Source organism: Poeciliopsis prolifica, unplaced genomic scaffold, assembly GCF_027474105.1.
Source record: "Poeciliopsis prolifica strain line A6 unplaced genomic scaffold, Auburn_PproV2 SCAFFOLD002, whole genome shotgun sequence".
Lineage (NCBI taxonomy): Eukaryota > Metazoa > Chordata > Actinopteri > Cyprinodontiformes > Poeciliidae > Poeciliopsis > Poeciliopsis prolifica.
Window position 1 is genome coordinate 1,890,902 of NW_026562377.1, and position 27,140 is coordinate 1,918,041.

The following is a 27,140-nucleotide window of genomic DNA, read 5'->3' on the forward strand; positions in this document are numbered from 1 at the left end:
TAGTAAACTTTATCAGCCCAGGACTTATTTAGTTTTGCATGTTCCAAATCTGATAAGTGAGTTTCTTGTAGTAGTGCTACTTGACATTTTGACTAGGACCTTTTGTTTTAATGGAGGTTTTTGTTTTGTGTTATGGCTTCTTCAGGTTTCCAGATTTAACTGCAATAATTCAAATAAAGCTGGGATTTTTATTTCTATAGCCAATTACAGACAGAAGACAAAAAGAGAGTTTATTTCTGGCAAAAAATTAGCTGAATATAGGACGTTTTATAGAAAAAACATTTCTGAGTTTGAAATATCTAAAATTTCATAGAAAATCTTGTAAATTTGAATTTGAAAAGTCAAAGATTGTAAAGAAAAACAGACGGTTGAGTCTGAGATTTTCTAGAAAAAAAACTTAGAAAACTTGGAAGTTAAAAAAGTTAATTTTCCCATTTTGAAACTCAAAACTTTCAAGTTTAATTTTTTCTAGAAAATTTCTCAAATTATTCTGAAAATTATTTTCAGAAATGTTCTCATTGTTTTAGTTTTTTCTGCGTTGGCTGGAAGACGCCGTCTCATATTCCTGCTTTACATGCAGGTTAGAAAATGTTTTTCAGTGTTTCAGAAGAAAACCTTCATTCGCCGTCATGTTTGTCTTTTCTGAGTTATAAAGACTTAGTTGAGGCTTAACTCAGTATTGTTGGTTATAAATCGGGCCTTTAATTTACTAAATGCAAATCAAAACTCCTAAATTGTTACTTTTCATGCTCAGGTACTTCAGACATAAAAACTAACTTCTACTTTTAGTTTCCCTCTTTTGTTCTAAATGTGTATTTGACTTTATGAAGTTTGTTTATACCTCAAATGAAGTTAAGTGACCACAGAAATACTTTGTGTCAAAACCTGAACATAGGAGTGAAAATGCACCTATAAATGTTTACTATGCAAATGTTGGGAAATAAACCTGGTTTGTGTGATGCTATAATCCTTCTCAGTTTTTATTATCAGTTCCTTTACAGGGTGGTGAAAGAAAAGACTCTTTAGTTTCATAAAATGAACTGCTTGCTTATGAAAGTTTAACAGCATGGGTGGTTCTAGTCGGGGGTCAGCGGGAGGCCAGGGCCCCGGTACAGAAGATAAAATAAAATTAAAGCTAACTGGTCGTTTGGACTGGCTTCATTTTTTTTTTTTACCTTTTATTTTTACAAATAAAATGTAATTTGTTGCACTTTTAGCTTCAGCCTTATTGCTCTAGGGTCATACTCTGTGACTTTTATTTTAGAAAAAAAAAAGATTTTTACATTTTTGTTAGAACTGTCTACTTGTCCTGATAGTTTATGAGGAAGATAATCCTTGAAAAGATCGATGTCCTTCACCTGCGCTTGAGCTGAAATGCACCAAAAACAACCAATCATAGCCAGGAGGCGGGGCTTAGCGCTGGCAATCATACTCATGTAGGTGCTGCTAAATGTAGTAATGGCAGAGAAACATCTACAGGGGATCTGTCTATCTGCACTAAGACCCGCCTCCTGCCTCTTGATTGGTTGATTCTAATTAAAACATTTTTATTTTTCACAGATTCTCAACACAGTTAAAGTTTCAACAAATATCTAAAAATATATATTTTCTATAAAAGTTAGAGAATTAAGATGTTTTTCAGACTTGCTCTCCTTTCTTCAACAGTAAAAAACAAAGTTTTCCAAATGTTTGCTGAAAAGCAGCAGGAACTAATCAGCTCTAATTGCTTCTGCATGTTCATGCAACTACAAAGGACGGCGGGTTTTAAAATTCAGCGTTTCTGGTGCGACCCACATCATGAGGAGCGGAGGCTGGTCGGGTTTCCAGGTCGAGAGGAAATCCAACATGGAGGCCAGGTTCTGGCATCTGAAAGGAGCCGAGACAAAGCTGGTCTGTTCAGCCCAGGAGGAGCCCGGGGGAGGCGGGGGTGAAAGTCTGAGGACGAAGAGGAGGAGGAGGAGTGAGGAAGGATGGGGGAGCAGCAGGAAATGTTTGTGTGGTTTAAATCCGAACCAGAGTCTCTTCTGCAAGCAGTCGGAGATTCAGCAACAACATGGTCAGCAGGTGAGGAAACGTTTCCATTATTTACTCTGGAAACAGACGCTGGAGTCGGTTCTGATGTCGAAATGTTTCGGCTTTTTGAGTTTTACCAAAAGACAAAACAACAAATCTTACCAAGTGTCTCATTACGCTTGATTTTAAACTAACTAAATTATGTTTTCAGCCAGAAGTAGCTTGTTTTAAGTGAAAACAGTACTTCATATGATTAATACTAGCTCCACTGGCAGATCATGTCAGAAATCTTGTTAAAAGTGAAATAATTGCCAGTGGAACAAAAAGTTACTTCTGAGTTTTTCCTGTTTCCACTGTAGGAAGATACCAGAAACTAAAAGCTTTGCAAGATTTTGTGTTTTTTCTGGTGCAGATTAAATTCTGGTCTGAAAATGTTTTGGTTTTCTGAAATGAAGCCAGAGACGTTTTACTGAAAAAAAAAAAAAAAAAAAAAAAACAATCTTCAGCATCTTCTTCCAGTTTCCAGCACAAAAGATGAAACAAACTTCCAGGGAACTTTTCAGCAACAAATAGAAACTTGTTTTAAGCCTGTTATTCCTTGGTATTAATAAAAAGCACTAGGGAAATTATTTCACTTATAAAATGTAAAAAGTGAAATAATCTGCTGGTGGAGCTACAACTGGGTTGCTACGTAACATCCTGTCATTGCCAGGTGAACTACAACGTTTTCATCAATAATCAGGGATTATTGATTTAAAACAGGTTCCTATTTGGAGCTGAAAAGTTACTTTCAAGTTAGTTTTGTCTCATTTCAAGTCACAAAGATATTTGTTCCAGAAACTGGAGCAAAAATCCAGGTTTTGTTTTCAGATGAGATGGAAAGTTTCCCAGGTTTGGAAAAACAGCCTGACTTTTACAGCTCCAAAGAAAATAAAGAAAACTTTTAAAAAGCTGCTTTTAATGTTGAAAACCACAGAAGAGATCGACCTGCAGACGAGACGAGAAGAAAAGCAGATTGTAAGACTTTAACAGGAAGATTAGAGAGAAAGTTCAGATGGGAAGTCCAGACTAACAGAGGAATGTAAAATGGGCGTAGAAGCACAAATTGAAAGCTGGTGTGAAGCTGCCAGGACTGATGGAGCCGTAAACAGTTATGATTTGAATCAATTTAATGCGCCAGAACTATTACTCAATACCATTTACATATAAAAATACATCCTCAGTCGCCAGCCTGTTTAAAGTATTCACTTTTTGCACATTTTGTTGTGATAAAATCTGAAACTCTTTCTACAAAACTACACATTTGATCATATGGAGATAAAGTTTGAATGTTTTCTAATTTATTAAAAGTAGAAAATCAAAATAATCTCACTTACATAAATTCACACGATTTAAAGCTTTACTTATGTTTGAGGTTTGATGTTTTCAATGTGGTTTCAACTTTGTTGTCAGAGTGGAACATCCTGCTGCAGGTTACCGGAAGATCTTTGAGACGGTGGAGGAAGTCAATGAGCCGATTTCTGCAGAAATAACTGGTAAAAACATTGAGGAAATTTGAAAAGGAACAAAATGTGATGTTTTGATGAAATAGAAAGCTAATCCAAAGTAATGTCACTGACTCGTGAAATACATAAGTACTAAAAAATGTATTAAAGATGTCTGGAATTAGAATTATAACCAATCAGAACAAAAAGTCGGATATCTTTAAGTTACTTCATTTGAAATCTCTGTTTCAGGCATTCAGTAATTCATTATGTGTCTTGAATTAAATCTCACAAATTAAAAGTGAATCTGACAGAATGTAATTAGCAATATCTTAATTTACTAATATGTCTATAAACCACTTTCAGATATCTGGATTGTAACCAATTTAATGTTAAATCGACTTGCCATACAACATTCAATCCAACAGGAGGCAGTATGGAAGATCAGAAGAGTCGAAATGCAACACATTCTCACTCCCGACTTGTCATATATTGACGCGAAGGGGCATCGGGTGCTCTTTTGCGTCATGCGATATGAGGACCATAAATGACGGAGTAAGGTGTGTCTCATCAGATGATTTTGATGAACTGTCCCCTCAGGTGTTTTGCCGTCGTGGCTCAGGGGAAGCGTCCTCCGGATGGGTCCGGGTCTTTTCGAGATCGGGGACGAACCGTTCCACCATTTGTTTGATGGACAAGCGCTGATCCACAAGTTTGACCTGAAGGGCGATCAGGTGACGTACTTCAGGAAGTAAGGATGCATCGCAAATTTTAAAATGTTCAGCTGCTGCACACATATGGCTGCATGTTTGGGTCACTGTGGGTCAAAATTCCTGCCAAAAAACTTGGAAATTTCTGAGTTTCAAAAATTATTTTTGACATTTTAAGCTCAGAAAATTCTAGCAATGTTATTTATTTTCCCAACTAAGAAACTTTCTTGTTTTTTCTCCAGAAAATTTATGAGATTATTTTCAAATTTATTTCCTGCAAATTTTGCACTTTTCAACTTCATATATTTCCATGTTCATTCGAGGAAATTGTTCAGATTAATCTAAAGATTTAGATTTTTTTCTTGCAAGTTTTAGTAAAACTGTAAAATTTCCATGTTTAGTCTAGAAAATTTCTGACATCATTTTCAAAGTTTTATATTTGTTTTGTTGAACTTGTCCCATTTTTCATTTTTAATGGCCTCATACGTTGTGATACTCGTTATATTTTATTTCCTCTAAAGTTTCTTTTGTTTCCAGAAACTAGATTAATAAATCTGATTCTGACTAAAACAATAAACCACAACAATAACTCAAAGAATCTCTGCAAATAAAAATCTTCTTTTTACGTCCAAATGAAGCTTTTGAGTTGTTTTTGTGCAGAATTGATGTTTGTGGGCAGGAGAAAGCATCCATATCTATATGGATATCCATATTTATATGGATATTTTTGCAGGTAAGTTTATAATGGCTGTTTCAGGTTCATCAGGACGGATGCATATGTTCGGGCCATGACAGAAAACCGGGTCGTCATCACAGAGTTCGGCACCGCTGCCTATCCAGACCCCTGCAAAAACATTTTCTCCAGGTGAAACTGACAGTGAATGTTTGCCTGGCTGACAACACGAACAATTCATTTAATGAATAGCATCGTGGGCTTAGTGTCGATCTAAAGCCGAGTTGAAATCAGTTTCTTGCTGTGCTTGTGTCTGTTCAGGTTCTTTACGTACTTCAGAGGCATTGAAGTGACAGATAACTGCTTAGTCAACATTTATCCGATCGGCGAGGATTTTTACGCCGTCACAGAGACAAACTTCATCACCAAAGTGGATCCAGATTCACTGGAGACGCTGCAGAAGGTGAAATCATTCAATTCAATTCACAAATACTTTATTTATTCCAGAGGATAAATATTTAGCTTCCTAACTAAATATATAATATTTAATGAGCAAATTAAAGTATTTAGTTTGGAACTACAACATTTCAAAATGTGTGAATAGCATGGTAAAATATAATTGAGAAAATTAAACCTCTACTTTCCCTCGATGACAGTCTAACTATTGCTGTTCATTTTTTACTGTTTAACTTTCCACATCATAGATTTGGGGAAACTGATTCCAGGCGTTTTTTTGTGATTTCTTTCTCATTTGTTTCTCAGGTGGATCTGTGTAAATACCTGTCCATTAACGGCGTCACGGCGCATCCCCACGTTGACACAGACGGTTCGCTCTACAACATCGGAAACTGCTTCGGCAAAAACATGAGTCTGGCGTACAACATCGTCAAGATCCCGCCGGCGCAGAAAGGTGGGAAACGCAGAGAAACGTAAAAAACGTTCAACTACAGGTTCTCATGTCATGTTTGTGTCATAGAAAGATTTTGTATTTTTACAACTTTCAAAAGAAATTCATATTTCAGAAAACAAATCATTCTGTAAATGAAAAAAAAAAAAAAACTACTGTTTTGGAGAACAAACTTATGTTTTAGAAAACAAATTGACATTTTGGAAAACCTATTATTATAAAACTAATTGACATGCAAAACACAAGTCCCTAAACAAATTTACAATTTTGACTTAAGTGTTTTATGAATTGTTAATTTCCTTTATAAAATGTTCATTTGTTTTCTGAAAAAAATTTTTTTTCTAAATTTATTTCCTAAAGTGTTAATTTGTTCTGGACTTTTAAGTGTTTTGCGAGTTCTGGTCTGCAGGTCAATCTCTGCTGTCAAAAGCTATTTTTTTGTGAAAAATTGAGTAGAAATAAAGTAGAAAATAAAATGAAGCAAAATAAATATCTGAGAAATCTGTTTTTTGTCTTTAGATAAATCAGATCCCATTGAGAAATTCCAGGTTGTCGTCCAACTACCGAGCAGTGAAAGATTGAAGCCTTCCTACATCCACAGGTTCACATTTGTCCTCCAGAAAACTTTTTTCTTTTGCTTTTCACCATTTTTGTCCATTTCAATGAGTGTGTTTTGGTCTGTTTTGTTCTCCGTAGTTTTGGTATGACTGAGAACTACTTTGTGTTTGTGGAGCAGCCGGTGAAGATCAACCTGCTCAAGTTTCTGTCGTCTTGGAGCGTCAGAGGAGCAACGTACATGGACTGCTTTGAATCCAACGAAAACATGGGGGTAACAACGAAATATCAGCGTCCAGGCTTCACTCAGCAGGGGCGGCCCTAGAGTTTTACCTTTAGGGGGCCAAGCAGGGGCACAACCAGGACAATGGTGATGTACTAAAATTTAGTAGTTACTTATACTTATCTTCCAACTCTGAATAGGAGTATCTAGTTTATTTACTTTGGATCAGCATTATTAGCTTTTTCTTCTTTTGTTTTTTCCTTTGTTTGTATTTCCTTTTAATTCCTGTGAAGCACTTTGTATTGCCTTGTTGTTGAAATTGTGCTATATAAATAAAATTACCTTTACCTAATAGTTGTAACAGAACTATGGAAAAGGGTTAGGCCCACCTGGCCCCCCCCCCCTCCCTTCCAATATTGCCTTTAAGAGATCAAGCGTCAAAATTCTTTTTTCTTTTTTTTTTTCTGTGGCCCTAATCCTCTTCCGTACATAAATGGAGAAAATGCTATCTTACGTCTGGTCTGACATGAACAAAGTGATCAGGAGCTCTGACTGGGCCGTCCAATCAGATTTTAAGCGGAGCTGGTGGCCCCCCCCAGTCAACCCCGTGGCTACGCCCCTGCTCTACATTATAAAACATCAAAACATTTTTTTCCCATTCCTATGAATCATTGAGTGTTTATTTGCTGCAGACGTGGTTCCACTTGGCCACTAAGGATCCTGCAGGTTACATGACAAACCACAAATTCAGAACTTCGGCCTTCAACCTGTTTCACCACATCAACGCCTACGAAGACCAGGGATTCATCGTGGTCGACCTCTGCACGTGGAAAGGGTGATTGAGAAGCTCTGGATATCTCTATTTGCTGATCGAAACACTGATATTTTATTCGTATTTCCAGGCATGATTTTGTGTACAACTACCTGTACCTGGCCAACCTGAGGCAGGACTGGGAGGAGGTGAAGAAAGCGGCGATGCGTGCGCCTCAGCCGGAGGTCAGGCGATACGTTCTGCCACTGGACATTCACAGGGTGAGAGCAGACACAATCACTTAATGCTGCCAATCCTAATCTCATTTTATCCTGTTAAAAACACCTTTACTATTTAACCATAAAATAAATCATAGCAATAGTTACACTAATGATATGATTAGCATCAGCCTTAGCATTAGCAAAGGCTGATGCTAAAGTGCTAACTTCAATTGAAATTAATTTTATATTAACCATATATCATGTCCTTAAATATTCCTGTGTTAATGTATTTATTCTTGTTTTATTTTGTTCAGGTATTGTTTGAAATAGTTATTTTTAGCTTAGTGCATTAGCTAGCTATGAAAATGTTTAGCGCACGTTAGCTTCCCCTACAAACATTTTCCCCCCAAAAAAGTTGTAAACCACTAATTTCTTTGGCTGTTTTGTAAACTTTCATTTGATAAAAGTTCGGACATCTATGTTGGAAGTTTTGGAAAACAACCCTTGAGAATTTTTCAGTTACACATTCATAGTTGTGCTTTTATTTTGAAGTCTGTTGCACAGCTGTTCCATTTTCTGTCCTCAAGTTCTCACTTTTTAAAAAAAAAAGATTTTCTAGAATATTTCTGAGTTTGAAAAGTTGAAATTTTTCATTTAATTTTTTGCGTTGATTCAGGAAGAACAAGGCCGAAACCTCGTGTCTCTGTCCTACACGACAGCAACCGCCGTCCTCCACAGCAACGGGTCCATCTGGCTGGAGCCTGAAGTTCTGTTCTCTGGACCAAGACAGGGTGAACACACACACACACACACACACACACACACACACACACACACACACACACACACAATATCACCTTCCTGTTGTGGCTGAAAAATTGCTGGTTTCACCGCTGTATGCCCTGTACAATGGCTGCTGGAAAAGAAAAAGTGCTTTGTCATTGATTTCCCATCCAGAAACCACTTGATAAATTCTTGTTTGTTGTGCAGGAGGCCCCACTTCTGCTTTTCAGAAATGTACAGTTGAATAGTGGCGCATCTGTTTGCAGCCATTTTCACATGCGAGTGTAAACATTGAGTTGGGAGCGTGGCCACCATCAGTTTATTGGGATTTAAAGTGACAAGACACCCTAAAATCCTTTTGTCTTTTTCAGCCTTTGAGTTTCCACAGATTAACTACTCCAAGTGTTGTGGAAAGAAATACTCATTTGCATACGGCCTTGGACTCAACCACTTCATCCCTGACAAGGTAGGAGAGAGAGTGGAGCCCACCTCACACATGCACACGCACACACGCACACACACACACAGATTTGTTACCTGCTGTTGGTTTCTGCCTCAGATCATCAAGCTGAACGTCCAGACCAAAGAGACGTGGGTGTGGCAGGAGGAAGACTGTTACCCATCAGAGCCGCTGTTTGTTCCCACACCTGGAGCCACGAAGGAAGACGAAGGTAAGAAAGTTTAAGTTAATGACATTTCTCATGCAAATTTGCTTTAAATGTGTAATTATTAACCAAATAATGAACAGTTGACATTTAATGCTCTTGTAATGATATTTTTCAGTCCAACTTTGATTTAAAGGTGTCATTATTTCCTATTATTTACTACCATTATTTCCGCCTGTATCAGCTGGCTGCGCTGGCCATTGGCGCCATCTAGTGGATGGCAGCCAAACTACACCAGTAAAATGATTTATGGGCAGACGCTATTAGTTAGTCTACTGGAACTAATTTTAATCTAATAAACTATCCCCTAATCAGTATATGAATGGTCTGTGTGACGTCTGCAGGCGTGCTGCTGAGCGTGGTGGTGAAGCCGGGCGCAGAGAGACCAGGCTTCCTGCTGGTTCTGGACGCCATGATGCTAACGGAGCTAGCTAGGGCCGAAGTCAACGCCGTCATCCCGGTCACTTTACACGGGATGTACAAACCTCCTCCTTCGCCCTGAACACCACTTAAATCCCTGTTTTCTACTTACTGATACATTCCGAGCAGTTTGTGAATTAAATACATCACATGGAAATTAAAAGGCACAATTTGAAGCTTGTTTTTGTTTTTTTAGTTCCCTTTTAGCTTTCTAGCCAGTGGTAGCTACATTTAGCTAATCTGCTAACAGCATAGCTAATTAGTCTTTTATTTATAGATTTACAAACAAAGCAGTAATGAAAGGCAGAAAGGTCAACATTAGCTCCATTATTAGCAGATTAGCTCATCATAGTCATGATACCTGCACATGTGATGCTGCCTCAGTTAATTAGACTCACCTGTTTCTCATGGGCCTGTTGTTCCTGTACTGATATTTCCTGTCTTTTTAATCATACATTGAAGCTATTTTAGTTTAAATTTTATGTTACTGAATCCACATCTGATTTATTCTCCTCCAGGTATTGGAGTTTAATTTTCCTTCATTGAGGATAAAAAAAAGCATGTTGGTATCATATTTCAGACCAATTTCTGCTCAAAACACTAAACATTGCAGTTTAACATGTTTTATATTTTGGATACAAATTGTTTATGTGTTTCAACTTTATATGTCAGATAAAGTGTTTCAAACTGAAAAGTGTGGTGTCTTTGTTTTGTTTCTTCAGTGATTAACTAAAGTCTAAATTTTATGTATATATTATGTGTGGGTTTCTATCTATCTATCTATCTATCTATCTATCTATCTATCTATCTATCTATCTATCTATCTATCTATCTATCTATCTATCTATCTATCCTAATATGTAGTGATGTGATAAATGTTGCACAGCAGTGTAATAAACAAACCAGTTTAGCAGCCACTTATTTTATATTACACAAGCATAATTACAAAATTTTTTAGACATTTCTAATTACAGAATTATTAAATAGACAATATTTCAAAACACAGTTAAACTGTTAAGGCCTTTTGGATTTGTAAAGATCAAGATGAATCTATAGGCTCTAAACTGCAGATTCACATTAAAGCATAATTATGTTATGCTGGACACAGAAGAAAAAGGGATTTTAAAAATGTAAAAATGACATTCAGCATCCCTGAAGTTTTTTCTGCTGAATCTGCTGAAGTGAAATAATGTCTCCTGCGGTAAAGTGAGTCATGATGAAAAACAGGATCAGATCTCAGAAAACCAGGAGTTTTAGTTAGTAAGGCTTCTACATCCGCAGCAGCACAGACTGTGTTTTCTCTGAGGACAGCTGGTGGCGCTGTTGTTTGATAATGTCCAGAGCTTGTCTGACAACCTGCGAAGGAAAAGAAAATCAGACTTCTCCAACCTCCTCCTGGATTAATTATATGAAAATAAGTCAGTATCTTTACCTTTCTGGTTTCCTGAGGCAGAATGACTCCGTCGTCCCACATCCTGCCAGAGGAGAAGAACGCTGAACTTTCCTCCTCTAGCTTCTCATTCAGCTTCTTCTCCTCTTCCGGTTTGGTGTCGGCAGGTAGCAGCGAGTTAGCATGACCTGGCGCCGCCAGCGACACTCTGGCGTTGGGCCACAGGAACAGGAAGTTGGGATCAAAGGCCCGTCCACACTGAGCACCCACAGAAAAGAAAACGGTGAGCTTCATTGTTTTGATTGTCAATTGCTAAATTCTCATGAGAGCGAACAGAAATCACATGTGAGGTACCACAAGGTTTGATCCTGGGACCCCTTCTATTTAATGTCAATTTTTAAACTGAAAAACAACTTTTGTGCTGAAAAAAAAGATTTCAAAGTGAATTTTTTTTTTATTGAAAATTTTAAAAAATTAAACTGATAAATAATTTTTTTACTGACAAGAAATTGAAAATAAAAAATTACTTTTAATCTGGAAACTTTAAAATGTGAAATTGTGAAACAATTTTTATACTGGAAAAAACAAGTAAGTGAAAGAAAGTGAATTTTGAATTTTTTTTTCAATTTTAAAATAATTTTTAAACACTTTATGGCATCAATTTAGCTCTAAGGATTTAACTAATTTCATGCTGTTGGTTTTAGTTTCCAGTTTTCACACTGGAAACAAAAATTTTAAAGAAATTATTTTATACTGAAAAAAGAACGTTTTAAATAAAATAAAATAAAAAAAATATTTCGAAACCGAAAACTAAAAAACTTTAAAGTGAACAAGTGTACAGAAAAATATTTGAAAGTGGAAAAAGAGCCTTGAATCTGAAAAGTAGTTAGAAACTTTTTAAAACTTTAACTTTGCTTCAGTTTTCAAATTGTACTTTCAGATAAATTTATACTTATTTATTTTTGAAAACAAACTTTATGGCAGCTATTAGATCAATATAATGAAATAATTTTATGTTCTAAATAGAAACAGAAAAACAAAGGGGAAAAAAAACAGGCGCTCACCATGGCGTAACTGTCGCCGCCATGGCAGCCACCAATCACCACGGTGATTTTTGGGACGGAGGCGCAGGCCACCGCCGACATCATTGAACCCTGAGCCTTCAGACGGTTGCTGTTCGTTTCTGCCTGTCAGAAACGAATCGCTTTACCAGGTCCTTATGTCTACAGGTTTTAATCACATGGTGTAAGGTTTGTTGTCATGCAGATGACAGATCGTTGTTCGGCTGCTTTTACCTGCGCGGCAGAAAGCGTCGGCGCCGCTGCAGGCGGCGTGTTCTGGAGGAAAAGCAGCGGTACGTCTCTCTGGTCACACAGCTGGACGAAATGAGTCCCTTTCAGCGCCGCTTCGTACGTCAGCGCGCCATTATTGGCGACTATTCCCACCAGGTGGCTAAAAACATAAAAGAAGAAGTTGCAAAATCAGAGTTTAAAGCCTTAACAGAAAAATAAAACAAGATATGACAGAAGAATGTTGTTTGTTACGGATGAAAATAGCAGAAGATATGATTAAAACAATTATTAATCTAAAATGTTTTTTATTTTATTTCAAAAAACCTCCCAAGGAAATATGTTAACTTGAAATGTAAAAAAATGGCTAGAAAAATTTCTGAAGTTTTGAGATTTCAGAAATGTTGTTTTCTGGCTTCAAAAGTTTAATATTTTTGACTCAAGACTCAGAAATGTCAAACGCAGTCTAATTATTTTCATTTATTGCTTTTACTGTTAAAAGTATTCTGAATGTTTGTGCTCAAATATAAAGGCTAAATCAGAGCTTCAAAATTAAAAGATTACTTTATTTTAGGGATGCAACTAGTAATTATTGTGGCAATTAATCGGATAAAAAATCTGCAGATGTTTTTATTTAACCACATCATCAGTTATAACATGGGAAAATGTCTGGTTATTATAAAGAACTAGAGCTTTTACATCAATATTAAGTAATTATTTACTTAAAATAAACGCCTGTTTCTTCCTGGAAAGTTACTTCTACGTTAGTCACCTTCGTTTTGTCTTATTACAAGTGTACTAAGATATTTCAATTAGAAACTAGACCAAAAATACTCTTTATTTTTTTGCAATATTTTGCATGTGAATATAGTAGTGGTTATTTTTTTACCCATGAATCTTTGCAAAACCAGTAAGGAGTGTGGTTCCGTATCGACCTTTGAACTCCTGGAAGCGGCTCCCGTCTGTCAGTCGACTCACAATCTGAGCGGGAAACGGAAACGCAGTTTGGTCAGATCAGAACCGCTGCAAAAAAACTATTTCATGTTTTAGTGTATTGATGATTTATTGGACTAAAATGAGCTCCAATCGATTATCGATTCACTACTAACAGCTGTTTGTGTTTGCTTGACCTGTTGTAGAGGAGTCGGTGCTAAACATATTGTATTCTCTTCATCTTTTACTTTTCTGTTCAGCAACTTAATCTCTGTTTTGTTGCATTTCATCAGATACTTGCCTACAATTCTTGCTAGTTTTATATTGAAAGAAACTAATTTATGGTCTTTAAAATACCTTGTTTGTGTTTATTCAGCCAATATCTAATACAACAGATTTGTTTTTAATTCAGCACATTACGAAAAACGTAGTCAATCCTCTAGATATGAGCAAAACCTCAGGTTTTTAAGAAAATGGCAGCTTATCAGTTAATCAATAAGATCAATCAGTAATTTATAAGTAGTGCGTTACCATCTTCACATCCAGAGTGTGGCTGTAGCTCCGAGGAGCGAGTCCCAGAAGCTCCTCTGAACTGTGCAGTGGCTCCTCTGCTGCTTTCCTCTTGGCCGTGTCCTCCTCCTCTTCCTCCTCTTCCTCAGGCAGGTGGAAGTTCAGGGTGGAGATTATGTTTCTGGTGTGATCAAACGCCTCCTTCTCCTCCCACGCAAAGTGGTCCACACACCCACTCACCCTGAAACGAAGCAGCGATCAGGGATAGATTCTCAGTCAGTTCTGTAGACAAATGTTTTGTCTACATTCTACTGAAAAAAATAACACAATTTTCCAATTGTGGTGTTTCCATTACAGAAGAAATTACATTTACATTTAAATTAAGCTCGTTCACATATAATTGTTGAAAATCCCGGCTCTGAGGGATGTAAATAGATGAAATATATTCATAATTCAGCCGTCAGATGAGACGTCTGCCTTTTATTCAGCCATTGGCGTCGATACATTTGCAACATTTTGGTGATTTTGCAGAAGAGATACGACAGCGTTTTATAAACTATACGATGCTGAAAGCTGCACATTATCTAAATAAACAATCATCCTCCTACCACTTCCTGTCATCTTCTGCATTTTCCACAGTAGCAACATATGGCTGTTGATCATATGTGATGTAAAAAACGTTGCTGTGTTTCCATTAATTTGATTAATAGAAATGTGCCAATTCAGAGAAAAATTCACGTTTTTTGATAAAATGTTTTTGTGCCAAAATGAGTCGTATAGAAATGGGTGTATTTCACAAAACTGCAATAAACTCTTTGGTTGTCCCATGAGCTACAATCGGATGTTACTACTAATTTCCCTAACATTTTCACTAACAACAGTAAGTTGTCTTCTTTGTGATTTGCTTTTTTGGACAATGTGCGGATCAGAAAAACTTGTCATTCTTAACTGTTGAACCCAAAGTTCTTCGGTAAAATTACAGATTACAATTTCCCCAAAACGTGTTGCTGGTCCCAAGGAGGCGGAACTTGTCGCTCCAACACCTGAATAAGATGTTGTCGTCTGCTCTGATTGGCTGACTTATGAAAACATTTCATGTGACTGTTTACATTTGTCACTGAGGTTATTTTAGTTTTTGTACTTGCTGCAACATTCATTGCCCAATTTGTGGTACGAATAAATCTGACATCTGAATCCATTGCAGTTTTGCAAAGTAAAAATATTTTGATACAAAACCCTTTTTTGTTTAGTTTTTTTTCTAAATTGTCATGCTTTTTTTAAGCAAATGTATTTTTGTAATTCCAGTTTGGAGCGGCTCTGATTCCGGCCCTTACTCGGCGTGCAGTCGGGCCCCTCCCAGGTCCTCCGGGGTCACCACCTCTCCTGTAGCGGCTTTGACGAGCGGCGGGCCTCCCAGGAAGATGGTTCCTATCCGGTGCACCATCACCGCCTCCTCTGCCATGGTGGGGATGTAAGCGCCACCAGCAGTACACGACCCGCACACCAGCGCCACCTTCCAGACCATAACGGCGTTTAATCCACCAAAAAGATGCACAAAATCCCTAAAATACTCTAGAGCAGAAAAGCGGATCGGTTCATTCATATATTTTACCTGTGGGATCTTCATGGCAGACATGATGGCTTCGTTATAGAAAGTCCTTCCTCCCTGGTTCTTATCGGGAAAAATCTCTGACTGGATATTTATTAGATACAAAAAGGTTTTAGGGGCCAACATGGCGGCTGGTGTGATCCACCTGAATGTGATCAAATGAACCTGTAAAGGTAGGAAAGCTCCTCCAGAGTCCACCAGGTAGACGCAAGGCAGCCGGTTCTGAATGGCGACTTCCTGAGCTCTCAGCTGCTTCTTCACTGTGATGGGATACGCTGTGCCGCCTTTCACTGTGGCGTCGTTGGCAATGAACACACACCACAGGCCGTTGATCCTGCCAACGCCTGCACACACACACACACACACACACACACACACAAGCACACGCACACACAAGCGCGCGCGCACACACACACGCACACGGTCATTCAGCTGGAAGTGTGTGAGACAAGATAGCTGCGTTTCCATTACAAATGTACACAAAACCTGGTCAATTTTCCTGCATTAGATAAGAAACACAATAAAAATCACATGATGAATCTTTAAAAAAAAAAATGTCGCCCTTCGTCCTCCAACTACTTCCTGTTGTCTTCTTCTTCTTTTACTTTAGTATAATTTTTGGGTATTTGTTTCAAAGAATGCGAGACGGTAGTTTTTAAGTCTACGTTTGCTGTGAAGTCTATTGAACACACAAATCTTATTTTAAAAACAATATTAAAAAATTACCTCATCTTGGGGCCAAAACTTTTCATCAGGAAAGAGAAGTTCTGTTCAAAATCGCAGCTTCCATTAAGCAGATTTACCTTCGTATTGTAAAACGCAGTAAATGTCATCAGATTTCATTTAACCACAGCCGCTGCTTTGCAGTTCACCAACACGCCCACTCTTCTTCATTGTCTCGTCTTTCGTCTAGCACCACCTCTGGTCAGGAGTGGTAATGTTTCTACATTCCTTACTGCATTATGTGTTGTAAGCGACGTCAAAATGTACGACTTTATTGTGAATGGAAACGCAGCTTCAGAAAGTTTTTGGTACTTTATTTATTTAAAGTACCAAAGACACATCTAGGGATTTCTGACCAGTCAGGCAGCCGGCTGAAGGAATGTCGCCGTACGGCAAACCCATCCCAGCGAACCGGGAAAGCTCCAGGAAGTCGTCATCATCCAACAGGAAGCGGAGGCGGTCCCTGACCAGCAGCTTCCTGTTTCTCTGTGTGTGTCTGACTACAGCGTTTTCCCCTCCGCCTCGCCTCACCTTCTCCTGTAACTCAGTGTACCTAACAGAGGAAAACGGAGATGTAAACAAACTTCAGTCCTGGAAACCAAGGTTATCATAGTGAACTAAATAATAAAATAATGAAAGCTGACATTCAAAAAACATTTTTGTGAATAAAAACAATAATTAAAACTGTGATGGTTTCCATCAGCTGTCGGCAAATTGCGGCGCTTACTCTAGCAAACGTTGGACCACCACAGTCAGTTAGTTGGTTTTAATAAATGAATAAAAAAATTGTCTTTTGCTGAATAGTCATTACTCAGTCAATTAAATTCTGTACCTAAAAATGAACCAAAGTATGAAAAACTAAAACTACAATTATTATAAAAACGAATCAATATTTGACAAACACTAATTAAAACTAACTAAATTAGACAAACCAAAAGGTCACAAAGAAATAAAACTGAACTGTAATGAAAACCCAACACTATTATGATCTATGCTAGAAAGTCTGGTTTGTTTGGGGAGGAGTGAATGGAGATTGTTTTTGATTCCACTGCTGTCCAGCTGAATCTCCATGCAGTGAACAGAAGGTGATGCAACTGTCTGACTTAACAAATGTTTGTTCTACTGCGTAAGTTCTGTAATTCCTGTAAATAAACGAGAAATTTGGCATTTTTTATGCACTGTGACGTGTGAGCTGAAGCTACTTGTTTTGGCAGGCGCGGCTGTTTCTCAGGTTTGCCTCGTAGACGTGGCGCTGGATGGGCAGCAGGGGGAGCTCCAGCACCGGGAAGGAGCTGCGCAGAGCTTTCCGCTTCGCAGCCGCAGAGCGAACCGAGAACTGCCGGCGCTGCTCAGCAAACCTGTGAAACACAAAACGAGAGCAAACCCAGTAGTATGGACCAAATACCTCAAAATCAATGCAACATTTTAGAACTCAAATGATTAATTGCATTAATGGATTATTGACATAATCGTGAACTGGAATATACACTCATTTGCTGAAAGAACAACACATTCAGAGCAGTAATTAACATAAAACTATAAGAAAAAATGTATATTTTGCATTTAAGACGAATAAACAAAAAACTTGTCTGTAAAAAACACAGTCCAAATTCTGTAAAAAAAATTCTCTTGGACACCTGTTGCTATCAATTATTATGTATTGATAAGTCAGAAGGGCTGAGCTTTTTACATGTTGATGATACAAGTATTTTATTTATAGCTTTAAATGCATTGAATTCTACAAATGATCAATTGTTCACTAAATGAATGCTGCTGTTGCATTTTAGACTATAACATTTTTATTAAATAATTTGTATTATTCTAATATCCTCTTCATAAGACTGCTTTACAGTGTCTTCAGTCAGAGGCCTTTTCACGGTCGCTGTAATACAGACTGCTACAGGAGAACCTTCCTCCCCGACAGCCATCAGCGTTTCTTTGAAGAAGAAATTGAATGAGTTGCAGCATTTAATTTTCCTTTGAGATCAATACGGTTTTTATTTATTTATTTTTATATGTTAGCTTCTGAATGTAGCTGGTTGCACTGAAGTATTTGAAACACTTTGAATTTGTAAAAAGTCAACAATAAAACTATAATTTTCTTTCCATTTCACAGTCATGCTTCACTTTGTGTTTAACAGTCGGCATAAATCATTTAAAACGACCGATAATTTGTGTTTGCATGAAAAAGCTCCGTGGGTGTGAATATTTTTTGGCAGCAATATTCGCACAAAACGCTGCATTAAATCACCCTGACATGAAAAACATGTTAAGTGTGCCAAAGGTCGTCTGAACGCGCTGCGGAGGTTAAATAAAAGACACAAAGAAACAAATAATCGCTCCTCTCGTTACCTTAAGATGCAGCGCTGCATGTTTCACAGGCTGCAACGCAGCTAATTACGGCTTTAATAAACTAATTCTGACGCCAACGTCCATTGATCTAAACTACAACCACAGCAGCCATTAAGCGCTTCTTCTCGCTTTGTTGACAGCGGTGATTCCTGGACGCACTCCACTGCCCCCTATCGGCACGGCTGTAATTACAAGCGGCACAACGCAAAGACTTTTCAAGGTTTCATATTTCACTAAATTACAAGAAACTGATAGGTTGAGTCGCTTTAGAGTATAAATCCGCTAAAAGCAAATAATTCAGTAATCAAACATAATGAGTTATATTTCATTTTAGCTCCAAATTAAGAGGCAAAACGTGAAGATGATTCAACAAATTTAAATCTTTATAACTGATACATTTGTGGTGAAATTTAATTTTAGCAGTTTTAAGTCCAAGAACTAACTGTAATAACTAATTTAAACCACTAAAAAACTTTAAATAAATGTAACTTAGAAAGAGAAAAACTTCCCTGGTCTGCTCAAAAAAAGAGAGAGAAAAATAGAAAAAGAATGTTTGATATTTGTCTTTACATAAGTTAAACTTGGTCACAATTTACCTTTTTAAAACACATATCCAGTACAATTCAACTGAAAAATAAATACATGTTTTACAAGTAAAAACACCCCCAAAAAAACTTTGTCAGTAATCCGTCTGGATTGTTTTCTTACAACATTACTCCATAATCCAAAAAATAAGTAACAACGGTGTGTTATTATGTACAGAAATTGTTGGAATGTTTTTGTTGGTCTTTCAGTGTTAAAATAGTTTGTCATTCTTTATAACATAAAATCCTTTCATTTGACCACAAACCTCAGTCGCAGCATTGCAGCTGTAATTATACAACGTGGCCACTAGAGGGAACCAGAGCATTATTTTGAAACAATCTGACCATGTGGCTTCATAGATTGATTTGATTTTATGAATAATGTCTTGCAGCAAATTATATGCTCCAGTTCCACAAAAAAGCGAAAAAACTGCATTTCAGAAATTCCAAAGTAAATAACAATAACAGAGTGACATAACAGGGCTGGATTTAATAAATTGTGGAGCCCTGGGCAAGAGATTTGGTGCCCAAGTCACAGTTTTTATTAAAAAAAGAGTTTGTATTTTTCAAAATTCCTACAGATTAAGCATAGCATCATTTCTAAATAATGAACAACTAAAAGACTGAAAAAAAGATTGCAATTGTCAGTTCTGTCAGTTCTGAGATTATAATGATAAAAGCTGAAATATTAAAAACAATCTGGTGAAATTAGAGCCTAAGTCTTGCTACAATTGACATGATTATGAAAGTCATCTACACAAAAAACTAATTTAAACCGCTAAGTTAAAACTTTTTTTTGTGACTCTGCTGTATAAATAAGTCACATTTTTCAACTTGTAAATTTTTTTAAGAAATAAAATGTTGCAAGTTCAGTAAAAAAAAAAGGTTTGCTTTTTGTTTAGTCATTTACTGCTTTGTGTTTGTTATGCTAATTAGTGTTTCATGTCATTACTTGAATTTTTCTGTCTAATTTGTAATTTTTGAGTGAAAAATTTGAAATACATACTGAAAACAAATACTTAAAAAACTAACATTAATTGCTTCTTAATAAGAATGTTTATGTAATTGTAAAATTTGAAGTGAATCATATTTAAAAAGAAACTGAGATCAAATAATTGTTACTAAGCAGTAAGTTGTTTTTTTATACATTTGTTTCGGTATTTTTCTGTTTATAAAACTGATTTGCAGTTTTCAGCACCACAGATAATTAGCCTATCTACCTTTTGGACCCTAACCCTAACCCAGGGTTTTGGACCGTGCGGAGCGGCATTACGGCGCTGGTCCTGCTGTGGGGCGGCCCTGCTGGCTCAGTGGGAGGAGGAGAGTCAGGCAGTCAGGAGGAGGACGGGAGTCCCAGCGGCACTTGGGGAGAACCAGGCGGGGGGAAAAGTGCGTCCGAACCGGGAGAAGTCACACGGAGGTGTCCGCCATGAGTTGGGGAACGGAGCTCTGGGTGAGTTTCCAACTCTTTCCCAGCTGTTTTCCGGCTCGGCTGTTCCCGTGTGGGGCTCCGGCGGCGCGGCCGGGACTTTTTATTTCATTTTATCTTAATTTTCTGTGTCGGGACGTCGAGTGGAAGGAAGGTGCCGCGGTTCGGGTCCAGCTTTGTGTGGAAGGCGGCGCTGCTAGCCGGCGATGCTATTGCTAAAGCTAATCCACCTTAACGGCTGTGACAGCGGCGCGCGGAACAATAGGCAGCCCGGGGCTGGCGCGCGGGGTCCGGGGCGGCGGGGCTCTGCCTCCCCGGTCCGGCGGCTCGTTATTCACTTAAATCACCGCCGCGTCGCTGGGCGCTATTGTTCATATGTGTGAGAGAAGTTAAGTTGTATTTTTCACGGTGTTTTTGTGTCACACCCATCCTCCCCAGGCTCCTTTTAAAATTAACCTCAATTAAGCTTCTTCTTCTTCTGCGTCTCTTTGTCTTTGCTTGAGCGTCACGTGACTGAATTTATGTGTAAAAACAGCAATGGGTTGTTTTAACACACTATTTCATGTTCTGTACAGTTAAATCATGACTTTAGTGAGGAAATCATGATGGAGTCTCAGCTCTCAGTCTCAATTGGAAGTGCTGTTGCATAATGTCAGTGTTTGTTCAGGGTATTATTATTATTATTATTATTATTATTATTTGTGGTGTATATATTTGGGTGTTGGCCCAGCCCAATGTGTGAAACCAGAGAGGCAACCAGCAGCATCCCCCCTCTCTCAGATGAGGAGGAGCAGCAGGAGGAGGGGATACTTGTTGTCCCAGATGATTCTCCTCCATCTGATCGCTGTGTTTATTATCTGGCATGAGAAATAAGCTCATTTTTTGCTTGCTCAGCCCCCACATGTAACATGACCATGCTGCAGCGGACAAAGAGATAAAAGTTTGCTTTTGTGAAAGGAGTTTGGTTTGTTTTGGGGTTCATTTTTCTCCCCATTCATGTTTTCTGTCCAGTTTTAACCAATCTAGCCCCGTGTTCTGTTTTCTTTTTAAAGTCTTGCTAAAACGGGAAACAAATTTTGCTGAACGATAAATTGTACCAAAACTGATTGCGATAAACGATAAAATCGACCATTTTCAAGTAATACAATGGTAATAATTTAATAACCTTTTGAAAAAGATCAATAAATGTTCAATTCTAGTCAACATTGAGCATTGGAAATGAAAGAGATCTTAAATGTCCAACATAAATAAACAAAACAGTAAATAAAATGAATTATGAAGTCTCTGGAAACAAAATTGTCCCTCAAAAAAGGACAATTGTGAGACCAATAAACCAATCTGAATACTTTTAACATCCAGTTTTTGGTAAAAAGAGAGAAAAAGCAATAAATCACGCAAACAAAAATGAAGTTTTTTGTCCTTTTTAAACCACATTTTGTCTCTTACTATGCTCTTATTTTAAATTAATAGCAAGTAGGACCACAAATACCGCAACATTCACTATAATAACGACTTGGATTCATCCATTCATTAAAGTTGTAATTTAATTTATCTTAGAAAACCAAATATTAATTATTGTTTTTATAATTAATGTCAGTAATGTGGTACCAGTTGGTAAAAACCCATTAGGTGGAGGCTCAGTGTGTGTGAAGTCACTGATTTTTCAGCAATCCCTCATCCTCACAAGTATGTTGCTTTAATAGAAAAGACTTTAAGCGTTGCTTGTTTGCTGTGTGTGATGTCAATGAAACATCCGCCAAATGTTTAATAATCAAATATTAGTAATTTATCGCTGCATCGTGTCTTTTCCTCCAGCCATGCAGAAAAGCAACCTGTCTCTCACCAGCTACAGTGGAAATGTAATCCCTGAATCCCCTGATTGGATTAATGTGGAAGCTGTCTGTGGTCAGATTAAGGATTAAATGTAAATTATGTAAATCTGCTGATTGGTTAGTGAGATGCTCAGATGACTGCAGACCGAATCTCATTTATGAAACCAACTGATTTCAGATTCTGCTGTCAATTCTCTCTAAAAGTTAAAAAACGTGACTGGATATTCAGTCCTGCTGATCAACGCTAGCCAACCCATAATAGAGCCACTTTCACTGTTACAACATCATAATATGGTCACAAAAAATACCTAGAGACTTGAAATGCTGCTGCTGAGATTTGTAATTATCACATTGATTACAGTTGACCTTCATTTTTTCATTGCATTTTTAAGTTTAAGCTTCTCAGTTGCTGATATTTACATCTAATTTAGAGACCAAGGGTTGTTAAAGACTGAATTCAATTCAGTTAACTAATACTTTATTTATCCTAAAGGGACAGTAAATGTTCTCTTAACTGATGTCATGTAATATCTTCAGAGTCGTTGTGGATGTTGGCAGCAACACCATCAGTTGTTAAATAAACTGCTAATCCACTTTATTTGCTTTTGCTGCTGCTCTTTAAGTCTCTACCTGGCCGTTAGAGAGATGTTGGAGTAGGGGATAAGATCTTTTGCCATTATGATTGATTGAAGGGGTTAGTTTGAACTTCCTCCTTCTTTCTCTGCGTTTTGGTCCTTATTGTGATATTGTAAACACAGGGGTTGTGATTAGGTCTGTCGCAATAAGCAATAAATCAATTAATCTCATGATAACTTAAAATGAGCTCAATAATTTCCATTTGTATTATTTATTGTTTTTTTTCTTGATTTAAGTCTTCAGCCTGGTGTTTTGATCCCTGCCTTGTTTTGGAGACTCATTCATTTTATTGTCCTTTAGTGTATTTTTGGATATTTAGAATTTCTTCCACTTCCAGTCTTAAATGTTCACTTTAAAGTTTATTGATATTTGAGAATGTTTCCTTGCATTAGTATTATTACCAATATATTGCTGGAAAATGGCCTCAGAGTTGCAGTATTATTGTTTATCACAACAATTTATCTTCCAGTAGATTTTGTTTTTGTGACCAGCCCAGCGGCAGCATCTCCATCAGGAGTCTCAGTGCTGTTTGGTTTAGCTTTTGCTTTGTGCTTTGGCTCCTGCTCATCCTTACAAAGCAAGTGAGGAACATCCTATTACTGCGCTGGCTTCCTGCGCCAACACACACACACACGCACGCACGCACACACACACGCACGCACGCACGCACGCACACACGTGTGTGTCTGAATCGGAGCTGTGTCTGTGTTCTGCGTGTGCGTTAGAGCCAGGATGCCGGCCTGCTGCGCTCAGGTCTGTCTGAGCGAGTCGGGCTTGAGCCCAGCAGGACGGAGCGGTCAGAACCGGCTGAAGGACAACGGGCTGACAGGCGGTCGTCCATGTTGGCCGGCCAAACTGAAAGACAAGCATAAGGGGATGGAATCTTAGACGGTGGTGTGGAAAGGTCAATCTCTACATGGCTGTAGGATTTCACAGTGAAAGCTGTGGAATGAAAAGGATTGACCGACTCAGATCAGCGATGTGGACGCTGCCGACGGCGTGGATTTGGAGTTCCTCAAAGTGTCCAGTGTTGCTGTTTGTCCTGCTTCAGTCGGGAGCATTGTTTCCATTCTCTGCCTCACATTCAGACTTCCACAAAGGTGCTTGTTATTCGTGCTCCTGTTTGTGACATTTATAGCCTGCAGACTCCATGTCTGGACACAGGCAACAGTCTAGGATCTCTGGGGTTACTTTGACTATACCATCCACAAATGTACAACAAAAAACAAAATTATTCTGAAATGTAACTGTTGGAGAACATGAGTTTTTCACATATGTCAAGTTATAGCCACAAATTTCAGTGGTTTATATGAGGGGGGTCCAAAGTGCGGCCCGGGGGCCATTTGTCGCTCTTGGAATAATTTTGTGTGGGCCCTGATTGCAGTTCAAAAAACATACAAATTAGATTATTTTTATAATTAAGATGAGATTTCTTCTTAAACCAAGGTCAGATCCATCAAGACCGGACTGAAGAAGACCAAACATAACGAACCTGGACCTTCCAAGGCCCAGGCTGTAGAGAACAAATTAATGGACAAAAGTCAACGACTCAACCAAAACTATTAATTGGTATTAAACTAATAATTGTCATCATAACCTGATATTTAAGTTATTAAATGCAGGCAAACATCAATACATAATCTCTACACTGATTTCATCAGCTTTCTATGGACTTGTATGATAAATAATAATACAAAACACAATAGGAGGTGAATAAATATGCGTCATATCAGGCATGGACCAAGATAAACCAGCTCCAGACCCTCCATCTCTTTATCATTGCCAGTCATTGACCAGGAATCTTCTGGTGTTTCAGCCCAGCTCAGCACAGTCCTGAAAATATCAAACCTCGGCGTGTGGTTTCTTCTGATTTATGAATCCATGGAAGTTGTGGTTCTTTAGAGATTGGCTACTGTTGGATGAAGCAGCAGGCTTGTCCCTCGCAGGCCCCAGCGGGTGAGAAAACAAGTCCTGCTGAAGCCGAGGGCGCCGGCCTGGACATGACAAGCTGTTAGACTCCGTCCAGCCAAGCTTGTCAACACGTCGTCTGCAGGGGGAGGGGAGTGTTTTCCTAGGTGTGAGGAAGGGAGCTTGATGTTTTCGGATCAAGATGTGTGACGGCAATGGGTGAAGCCCACGTTGGCCCTTATGAGAGGGTGTATGTCTTTCCTAATTAGAAGAATGTCCCAGCAGGAGAGACGGACTTGAAGATGGAGGGGAGGGACGGATGGAAGGAAGTTTAGTAATGGGAGATGCACAGGGATATTTTGGTTTGGTCGGGGGAGGCGGGTTGATGAAGGCTGAGACATGAGCCGAGTTTAGACATAATGGATTATATGAAACTTTAATGATCCCACTGGACGTTTGTGGTAACGTGATACGTTGTGATTGAATGGGATGTCAGTCAGAGCAGATGAAAATTAATTTGGCTAAAGGGATCTTTTTGTGATCTTCTCCATCCTCAGTCTGAAAGCTTTCCTGTGTCAAAATCTATTTAGATTTTATTTAATAATCTTCTGAAACAAAATAAAAAGCCATAAAAGTGAATCGGTTAGCAAAATGGACTGTATATTCTACTAATTATATAATATTGGTCATTTTTTAACATATTGGTATCGGTTTAAGAAATAAAACTGGGTTGATATGAGCAATCAATATTTATTTCTTATCTGATTTTGAAGTTTTTCCCCCCAAAAGTGTTAAAATGGTGGTGAAATATGTAAGATATTGGTTATTGGCCATAACAACAATATTAATATTGGATATTGATATCAGCCCAAGTTTCTGTATTGGTTCATTTTATTTTATAAAATAAAATCAATGCAAAATACATAAATTAAGTTATTTAAAGGACTTTATGGAGGCCTTGAGTTCAAATAGTTTTTGGTTATTGACATTACATGAAGCTCTGCTGGTGCAGAGTTAACCCGAATCCTTCGGTGTTGTGCTTGACCGGTTTGAGTTTTACATGAAGAACATTTCATCTAAGCTGAGAGAAATCACCCATGGGGTTCCTCAGGGGTCCACCTTGGGGTCCCTTTTATTTAATATCTACTTATCCCTGATAGCACAAATTATATATGTATCAACAAACTGATACAGAGAACAAAATAATGTGAATTAATAGAAATAAACCTCAAGAAATAATCGAATAATTGAACTGATTCAAACCCAAAAAGGTCCGTCTTCAAACCTTGGGCTTGGTTCGGTTGAAGTGAACTCTTCTGCGGTTCGAATGGTGATGTGGACGCTAAGTGGATCTGAGACCGCTCTGAAAGCAGGAAGCTGATTACAGCACGGTGCATTCTGGGTAAATACAATCAAAACAAACTTGTGTCTTGCGCTAGCTAGAGAAAAGGCTTGTGGTCTGTAGCTAAGAGAAATCCTACAACCGCTAAGATCTGATGCTACTCCATTTTTGCCTGTATTTTGTGAGTCAGTGTCGTCTTCAGAGGTTTTTGTGTCATTTCCTTTCGTAGTTCTTGGTTTAGTGCCCCCCCAGTGAGGAGAGGAACAGGTTTTTCAAAGGGTTCGGTTCATTTGATACAGTCCAGTGGAAAAGAGAACCAAACCAAATGAAAATGTAACGAATGTTGCAGCTTTGGTTCCCCATCAAATGAACCATTATTTTTCTCACCTTGAGGTGAAGGTAAATGATAGATAAGTTCAAGGCTACAATGAATAATTAAGATTAGCTTAGTTTCAAAATGAAATCTCCTGCTGAAGGACTGGTGCTTGCATCCATTATGTGAACAAAGAGCCTTCTTCATCTCTGCATTTCTTCCGAATGTTTCCCCAGTGCTTCTGCCGTTCCTCCCCCTCTTCCTTCCTCTCATCCTCCTGCTGCGTCCCTCTGGACTCTTTCACAGCTGCATCCAGCCAACCAGCTGTTCAACAGTCTAGTTCCTCTTGGACCCAGACGCAGACCCACCTGTAGGGCCTCTAAAACCAGTGACCTGGAGCGAACCCGTCTAAATAGGTCGCTGCACGTTATCCGACCTGACTTTTTGGAGACTGTAGCTCCTGACATTAGCACTTTTCTTTCTTGCTGAAGGATCAGTGGTTTGCTTTGGGTCACTGTTCGGAGAGAACGTGGAGGATTTGATTTTCCAATGCTTTTTAAAGACTCTATATTTTTTTCTTCATGCCAGACACAGCTCATGTTTGGTCATACATAAATCTAATCTCTTGTTGCACAGCTAGTGTTAGTAGTATTTTCTTTCCAGGATATAAAAAAATGAGTCACAATAGACAGAAACTATTCCAGGCCTCTGAGTTATGACTCCGTGAGTCGTAATGATTTGTTCAAAGCAGCAGCTGCGTTTAGTGCTGTCCTGCCTTCCTGAGTCAGTCTGTCAACTGTTTATTAGTCAGTAACTTTGTCAGGCAGTGGATAAAAAATAAGCGTTGGACCATGTGGAGACCTGGAGGAATTTTTCAGAGTTTTA

General features: G+C 38.2%; 3 protein-coding genes across 4 annotated transcripts in view; 2 read left to right on the top strand and 1 right to left on the bottom strand.

The window, feature by feature from the left end:
* The first annotated feature begins 1,660 nt into the window (after positions 1–1,660).
* Positions 1,661–10,087, top strand: LOC129373830 (retinal Mueller cells isomerohydrolase-like). The gene is given in 15 exon segments (XM_055051919.1): positions 1,661–2,031; positions 2,034–2,064; positions 3,466–3,548; positions 4,098–4,248; positions 4,965–5,072; positions 5,202–5,343; positions 5,643–5,790; positions 6,307–6,388; positions 6,484–6,616; positions 7,258–7,400; positions 7,468–7,597; positions 8,214–8,328; positions 8,692–8,786; positions 8,880–8,991; positions 9,330–10,087. Coding segments are annotated over 15 exon segments (1,692 nt in total). The 5' UTR covers positions 1,661–1,970; the 3' UTR covers positions 9,488–10,087.
* Positions 10,088–10,311: 224 nt separating this feature from the next.
* si:ch211-198n5.11 (methylcrotonoyl-coenzyme A carboxylase 2) lies at positions 10,312–18,331 on the bottom strand. The gene is made up of 12 exons (XM_055020611.1): positions 18,212–18,331; positions 17,062–17,217; positions 16,216–16,412; positions 15,302–15,480; positions 15,140–15,220; positions 14,862–15,040; positions 13,549–13,768; positions 12,974–13,065; positions 12,091–12,247; positions 11,860–11,982; positions 10,838–11,053; positions 10,312–10,761 (listed from the first exon to the last, which is right to left on the bottom strand). Exons 1-12 carry the CDS (start codon positions 18,229–18,231, stop codon positions 10,675–10,677), a joined length of 1,707 nt encoding a protein of 568 aa, XP_054876586.1. The 5' UTR covers positions 18,232–18,331; the 3' UTR covers positions 10,312–10,674.
* Positions 18,332–20,021: 1,690 nt separating this feature from the next.
* The window catches only part of fnbp1l (formin binding protein 1-like), a 42,466-nt gene continuing 35,347 nt past the window's right edge, over positions 20,022–27,140 (top strand). For both annotated transcript variants that reach the window (XM_055046286.1, XM_055046295.1), the window contains exon 1: positions 20,022–20,248. In XM_055046286.1, the coding sequence (XP_054902261.1) occupies positions 20,225–20,248 (24 nt within the window). In that variant the 5' untranslated portion in view covers positions 20,022–20,224. The remainder of the gene's footprint in view (positions 20,249–27,140) is intronic.

What these genes read in the sequence shown, in the direction of transcription:
- si:ch211-198n5.11 (XM_055020611.1), bottom strand. Translation starts at nt 18,231, where the DNA reads ATGCAGCGCTGCATCTTAAG. An exon ending in ATGCAGCGCTGCATCTTAAG is followed by an intron (nt 17,218 to 18,211) that starts GTAACGAGAGGA and finishes TGTGTTTCACAG; the next exon opens with GTTTGCTGAGCAGCGCCGGC. An exon ending in CTGCCATGAAGATCCCACAG is followed by an intron (nt 15,041 to 15,139) that starts GTAAAATATATG and finishes ATGGTCTGGAAG; the next exon opens with GTGGCGCTGGTGTGCGGGTC.